At 33.2% G+C, this 8,051-nt stretch overlaps 1 protein-coding gene across 1 annotated transcript; it reads left to right on the plus strand.

The window, feature by feature from the left end:
- Positions 1–3,776: 3,776 nt before the first annotated feature.
- Positions 3,777–4,448, plus strand: LOC111902832 (uncharacterized). The gene is made up of 2 exons (XM_023898650.3): positions 3,777–3,935; positions 4,018–4,448. Exons 1-2 carry the CDS (start codon positions 3,833–3,835, stop codon positions 4,239–4,241), a joined length of 327 nt encoding a protein of 108 aa, XP_023754418.1. The 5' UTR covers positions 3,777–3,832; the 3' UTR covers positions 4,242–4,448.
- The last annotated feature ends 3,603 nt before the right edge of the window (positions 4,449–8,051 follow it).

Consider the following 8,051-nt stretch of genomic DNA (forward strand, 5'->3'; position numbering starts at 1 on the left):
GATAATTCATATCAACAATCTTCAAGAAATTAGCCTAATCATATAAACTAATACAAATCTTGAAATTATGACAATTATCTTTTAATTGGACAAGCATGATCATTACCTTATGGAAAAATAGATTTCATGGTTCAAAAAAACAGATTACGGTAATAATCCTAATCCAATTTCTAGACAAAACTCGAAATTCTACACACAGGAGCACCAACTCGGCGAGTACATGAATTGGACTCCGCGAGTTGGTATGTTACTGATTGGACTCATCGAGTCAGCCATTGGACTTGGCGAGTTCACCGGTCGGAATCCAGAAAATTGATTTTTTCAACTTTCAAAACCAATAAACATCAAGTATAATAGAAAACAATCCTAGGCTCTGATACCATTGCTAGGTTTTGGTATACTACAACATCCAATGGTGCACATACAACGCTAAATGCTTTGGATCTGTGTTTTCTCTAATTATACATGATATATTGTTTCCAAAGCATTAAGCCTACAACTAGCATGCAAATGACATAAACAACATAAATTACTAGTTAGGAGTTTACCTCTTTATGTAGCTTGTAGAACTTGTTGTGTTTGGCCTTTAAGAACTTAGCACCAATAGTATGACTGCCTCAAATGGAATCACAACAGACCTAGGACAAATGATGACTTTTGAGAGAGTTTCTTGCACTAAAATATGGTTATGTGGACTCCAAGAACGCTAGCATCATCGATTTTAGCTATGGGGTCAAATAAATATATGTTAGGAATCCAAGAGTCATGGGTAAACCCTAATCCATACTCTAGGGTTTATTATCCATGATCCATGATTTAAGTGGGCTATCTCTTTATGGATTCTTCCATAAACTTAGTCCACCATGTATCATAAGCCCAAACCATATATATATATATATATATATATATATATATATATATATATATATATATATATATATATATATATATATATAACTAATTTACACAATTAGTCCCCATTAATTTAATTAGCTTCTTTTGATCACTGAATTCATTCCAAATTAATTATTGTTTAATACTAATAAAATCATATGATTTCATATTAATATATTAGAACTTATAATAGATTAATAAATCACAAATAACCTCTTCTCAAAAGTCCTTCCTATCAAATTGTCATGGTGATATGCAACCCAAATGGACCATGCTACTCTCGGGTCAAGTACATACCAATTATAGTTATGGGCTTAGACACCTAATCCAACAAATATGTCCAGAACTTTGAAATGTCATATATCGGTCATGAAAAACCCTTTTTGGTCGAAACCAAAGCCCATAATTTCCTTCTTGAGTCCTCTATATTTCATTAGTTTTGACCGAAACCCAGAAATGCCCATAACTAGGGTGAAATTGACAATTTACCCAGACTGGTCCGTAATGAACTGTTTAATGAACTGTTTTGTGAGGTAGTTTTGTAAAAATCACCAAAAATTGTGGAAAATCATACAGAGGTGTATGAATTCTAATTTTGAAGCTAAGGACCTAAAATTCATTCATGTAAAACAGTTTTAAAAAATAAGGTGCTGAAGGAGGGAAAAATAGGTCCCGAACAGACCATAACTTCTAGGTAAAAATATGGAAAACTAACCCATGAGCCATTTGTACTTTTGGGGTATCAAATAACCATAACTTAACTATGTTTTTCCTTTATTAGGAAGTTTGAAGGTTGAACTGTTGTAAAGGGTGTCTTAGGCTACTTGAAGGGTGTTTAATCATTGGAGGTGAGTTCCCCACTTCATAACCTTAGGTTATTATATGCCTAGTATTAGGTTAGGTAAGACTAGGAACTATATGATTAATAGTTAAAGTGATACTTGTTGCATGAGATATGTTTGATGTTCTTATTTATTATGTGGAATGTATATGCATGATATGTTTGGGCTCGATGACTGAATATCGAGCCGAATGACCAAAGGCCATTGTGCCAAGTCAGGGGGACCGAAGGCGGAACCGGCAAGTCTGTGGATTTGACGGCTGAATATCAAGTCCTTATTTGAGTATTGTTTGGGATGTGTTCCCAAATAGACACGAGATGTATGATCTTAGTTTTTCTATATTATATGGATGTTTGCATATTTGTTTATCGCATTTGATATGTGAATAGGGTGTAATACTTCTATTGTTATGCTGTTGTTTTGAATTATAAATGGATTAATATTGTTGAAATGATGTGTTGATTTTGAAATGTTATTTGAATACATCAAACATAACGGTTTTGGTTAATTAAAAGATTTAATGGTTCTTTAGTATAAATATATATTTTTTCAAAAGTTTAAATTTATTTTGGTTCGTTACATTTTGTCACATGTTCTTTAGTAGTTATTTTAATTTTTTTTCCTGATGTCATTTATTATATTAATTAATCTGTATAGTACACCTAGTTTGCTTAATATATAAATAATAATTACCAAAAAGTAAAATAAAACATTACACTACGATTTAATATTTAAAATAAGAACAATATTATATATTATTAATGTTAGTTTTATTTCACTTTATAGTAAGTTTTAGTAAACTTTTAGAAAGAAATTTGGAATTTTTTCCATGCGGATATCATGAGTTGTCATTGGTTTTCATTTTTCTAACACTTCATTGTTGTCATATTCTTGAAATTGTTGTAGTATATAAAATAAAGCTAGTATTTAGCAACGTTGTACGTTGCATCAGAGAAGTTCTTTGCAAATTAGACCATAAAAGTAGAAAAATAAACTTTTTATCTTAACAATTATGTATGGTAGAAGAGAACAAAAGTAAAATTTGAAAATACATGATATTTGGTATAATACTACAAATAACAATTATCAAAAAAAATTCTAATTAATAAAAATTAATATTAATGAAAAGAAAAACTATAAAAACAAATTTTGTAAGGGACAAAAAATGTATCTTTAAAATCTAATAAGGGGCATAATTGTCACTTACAAAATACCAATAATTTAACTTTATACTAATAATTAGGGAGGAAAACTATTAATTAAAAATCAGAGGCAAAAGAATGTAAATATAAAAGTTTGTTATAAGAAGAATCAAAATTGCTATTTTCTCTTTTAAATATGCTGTTGAATTTTATCGTTGGTTTATTTTGAACTTGAAAATTATTACGGCTAAAAAAATTTGTTGTAATGAGGTGTAATTTCATGATTTTTTTTGGATTAAGAATCATGCTTGTAAAGCTAGGCATTTAATTGATTTGATTAGTATATGGATCCTAAATCTAGTATTCATGTACCTCTAGCTACTCCTTAGCTTCTTTTTAGGGTAAATTACACGGATGGTCCCTATGGTTTGGGGTAGTCTGCATGGTTAGTCCCTAAAAAGAATTTTTAACTCAGACAAATCATGATATTGGTGGGGAATGGAGTAAGGATTCAAAATTAATGATTTTTTAAATTAAAATTATTAATAATAAACTATAAAATAAAATAAGAAAAGGGTATAACAGTCATTTCAAGTATGGCATGGACGAAACGTGCAATAAAAAAGTATAATAGAGACCGTTCGAGTTAAAAATTCTTTATAGGAACTAACCACGTAAACTACCCCAAACCACAGGGACCATCCATGTAATTTACCCTTCTTTTTAATATATTTCTTGCTTGTTGTTAAAAAAAAGTGATAAAATTGAGGCACATGCAGGAAAAAAAAAGATAGTATCCTAATCTTAGACCCACTCCCCACCACCCAACCACTAAACAAAGTAGGGCATAGCAATAATTTTTTCATTCATAAAACCTTCTATAAATTGAGACGTGTAACACACTGATTTCCACACCTCTCTTCCATATATTTCATTTTGTATAAATAGGTGAAAATGGCTCCAAGAGCTTTCCTTCTTCTTAATCTAGCTTTTGCTGTTGTCCTTCTCATTAACTCTGAGGTGGTTGTAGCTACGACGTTGGCTGAAAACACTAACAGTAAATAAATTTTCTCTCATATGTGTTTTATTTTAAAAAAAACGTATAAATCTTGCAAGTTAATTAACACTTAATGTTGTAGGTGAGTCTAAGGCTGGTGGACATGGAGAACACATCATAGGTGGTAGTATTGGAAGGCATGACAAAGGTGTTAAGCCCGGTAAGGGTTTATACGATCCAAATAATCCTGGACATAAAGGTTGCAAGCTTGGTTGTTGTACTGGTAAATCTTACCACATTAAAGGAGGGTGCAAGTGTTGCAAGACGTTTGCAGAGGCAACTGCTTACAAACAAACTCAAAACTAATGGAAACATCGAGAAATAACCATCTTTTCAGTCATATACTAAAAAGATGTTTCACAATGCAGTTATGCATTATGTAGTGCTTATATGTAAAACAAATAACTAGCAAGACTTCTTTCGATGAAAGTATGCACTTAATATGTATTGTAAAATAAGAGATCTTTGAACTCTTATGTCCGAAAATATATCATTTTGAATGCCTTGTTTTAATTCTTTCGTTTTTCCTTTACATCACAAATTTTATATATATATATATATATATATATATATATATATATATATATATATATATATATATATATATATATATATATATATATATATCTTCTAACCTAAAAAATAAAAATCGTTTTTGCCAAATATCATGTTCTCATTAAATTTGACATATTCATCTTTAGGATTTTTTGAATTATTTTTTTTACACTTGTCATTTTTTTTTATTTTTCAATTTTCTTAAATTTAAAATCCACATTTTATTTAGGGTCAATATATGTAAGCTATAGTTTTATATTAAATTTTTATTTTTAATAAACTCGTGTATTACATGAGTCTCACACCTAGTGTGTGTGTGTGTGTATATATATATATATATATATATATATATATATATATATATATATATATATATATATATATATATATATATGATCAATGAGAAATAAAAAATATTAGGAACTCTAGGAATCATTATTTGTAGCTTATTATTAAGGGTATATTTGTCAATTTTAGGTCTTATTTTTTTTGTAAGGTTTTATAGCAATATGGGAAAAATTGCCATTTTGAGACCTTTAACTTTAAAAACTAACATTTAGATCAAAATTTCAATATTTTTTCATTTATATAAGATCTATTAGATTTGATACAATCAACTACTCTCAAACTCTCCCACCAACACAACCTTAACACCACTTCTTGTCGCCATTGATGTCCGCTCCACCTCTGCCTCGCCAGAATCGAAATCGACACTGATGCCGCCAATGTCATAACTCCTTACTTTTTTTTTATCTTCTCCATGTCTTAGTCTGATCTATTACTCATTAATGCAAGCTTAGACAATAATTTTACTACGGCAATATGTTGACTCCAACGACGTTACCTTCTTCGGCGACTTCAACGTCTTCAAAGAAGCTCCTGAACATCGCTAATTTTATTGCCCGACCCCTTGTTCAAGAACCTTAGACGGAAACCTAGACCTACAACTTCATCTATGACGTTATCATATCTGAAGTGATCTGATCTATAATTTCCGGCTATAGATCTACGATCTTCGGCAACAAATCTACAGTTTACACCTCTAGATCTACGTTGTACGATTTATGCCTCTAAATCTATGAATCCTAACAAGATTGACGGACCAGATCTGATGCCGTTGACAACCCCCATCGTTGTTGTTGCCTAATCGCTCCGGTGAAACACCGTCAACTTGTCTCAATTTCATTCTCTTCGATGGTGAAACACCATCTTATCTACATCAAGTATGTCAATTTTTATTTTTATTGTTTTTCCTTTTCTTAAGATATGAATTCAATGTTTTAATCTATCTTTTGTTGTTTACATTTCTTAATGTTAGTTTTAAGTGCTATTAAGTTATGAAACCATGTTTGTTTTCTTATTTATTATGATATATGGAGAGAAGATAATTATCTTATTTAATCTTCCTTTCATATTCAAATTAGGATTCTCAATCATCTAGTTAACATATTCGGATTTTAGACATTTAAAATAAAATGTATTAAATAATTATTATTTTATCTTTTGAATAAGACAAGAAAATACCAAAAATTGAATTCCATATAGATCTCATGTCGTGGTCGAACACTTGCCACATCCTAGAGAAACAGATTGTTGATTTTTTTTTGTTTGTTTCGATTTCATTTATTATGTACCATTAATTTGAAATTTCAAAGCTCTGATATCACCCTAACATCCTGTTCCGAAACGTTTCCTAATTCGGGGCCGTGACCCGAGGATCGGGTATCATAAGGCTTAGGGACTTTGGGAAAGATAGATTTAGAACCTTTTGGTGTGGGTAATGTAGGTTAGATGTTCCAGGAGTTCGCTTTGTGATTTGAAGCCCAAGGGTATAATCGTAAAGTGGAAGTTCAGGCTTTTTATGAATTTTGGATTTTAGTTTGGGAAGTGTTCCAAAGTTTAAATTAAAGAATCCACTAATGTAGGACCAACTTAAATGTAGTTTAGATGTCTAGGTAGTGTCGATTTACATCAAAATATATGTGTTCCAAATCTTAAAAGTTCATTCTGGAAGCCTCCGGAAGACGAGGAACTGTTCCACAACACGATGAACTCGTCTGGAACATGAGGAACATGTGTGGAACTGGTCCGGTGTAGCACCTGGTTCCTGGTATGTATGATTTATCTGAGTATTTTAGTTTTTAGCCTTGGACTCGGCGAGTCGTAGACTAGACTCGCCGAGTAGGGATGGGATTTTGAGCACGTTTAAGTTGGAGACTCGACGAGTCCATATTATGGACTCGACGAGTCCATCAGTCTGGAAGAAACCCTAATTTCAGGGGTTTGCACCCTATTTAAACCCCTTTATGCGCCCCAAGTTAGCCTCCATCACCCTCAGAGCATCATATACTGAACCCTAACCCTCTCCTTGTGATTTGAAGTGATCTTGTGCTTGTTCCTTGGAGTTTGAAGAAGAGAAGGAAGGAAAGACCAAAGGAGAAGGTGAAGAGCAAGAATCTAGGACTTAATCCAGAGTTCATTGGGGTACAATTCAGATCTATTATGTTTTCTATGCTCAAATCCCCATTAGAACACCATTAAGCTATCTTTGACCCAATTCCAAGCTTGTCAGTGGTATAGGGATCATAATGGGCTGAATAGCTGCTAGATCTGGCTATGTTCGAGTCCCTGAAGCCTAGATCTAGTACCTTTATGGGGCCATATTGGATGAAAGCCCTAGATCTACCCCTTTTTGTGTGTTTTTAGCCTTATAATCCCCACGGATGATTATATACATGTAAAGTTGGAAACTTTACGTGTTAACCGAGTCCTAGGAACCTAGATCTATGAATGGAATGCACTGGATTCAAGCAGAATCGAGTGTAGAGAGATTGCATGGATGCCACTCAGCAAGTTGTTCTTCGAACTCGGCGAGTCGAGTCGCGAGTCCCCGATTTTTCCCCTTTTTGAGTAGGCGAGTAGAGTAGTGAGCCATAGGTGGACTTAGTGAGTCGGGAGCCACACTCATCAATGGAGCGACTCGGCGAGTCATTGCCCTGACTCGGCGGGTCCAAGGCAATCTTCATAAAACTCGGCGAGTTGTTCATCAACTCGGCGAGTTGAGGACAGAACGTGTTCATCGTATGAAGATTAACTTGACGAGTTTTTCATACAACTCAGCGAGTTGGATGAAAGACCATTGTGTATTCAGTTAGGAAGAGAACTCGTCGAGTCAATGCCTAACTCGACGAGTAGAGACAGGAGTAAGGTCAATCAGCTGGATATGAACTTGACGAGTTAGCAAGCCAACTCGGCGAGTCGGGTCAACTGGAAGTTGACTTTGACCTGACTTTGGTTTAGAATCGGTCAGGGGTAAAATAGTCATTTTACCCTAGGATCAGTATCAATGTATGATTAAGTGTTTTATGGGAATATAGTCGGGGGATCACCGGAGCAGCTGTTAGACATTTACGGATCAGCTTTTCAGCAGTCATCCTTTTGAGGTGAGTCACCTTCCAATAAGGGTGGGTCTAAGGCTACAATGTCGGCCCACCAAGTAAGAGTATTTAAAAAGATGATTGTCTTCGTGATAATTATCTTGGTATGGATACGTGTTGGTTA

Source organism: Lactuca sativa, chromosome 7, assembly GCF_002870075.4.
Source record: "Lactuca sativa cultivar Salinas chromosome 7, Lsat_Salinas_v11, whole genome shotgun sequence".
In the NCBI taxonomy this organism is placed as follows: domain Eukaryota; kingdom Viridiplantae; phylum Streptophyta; class Magnoliopsida; order Asterales; family Asteraceae; genus Lactuca; species Lactuca sativa.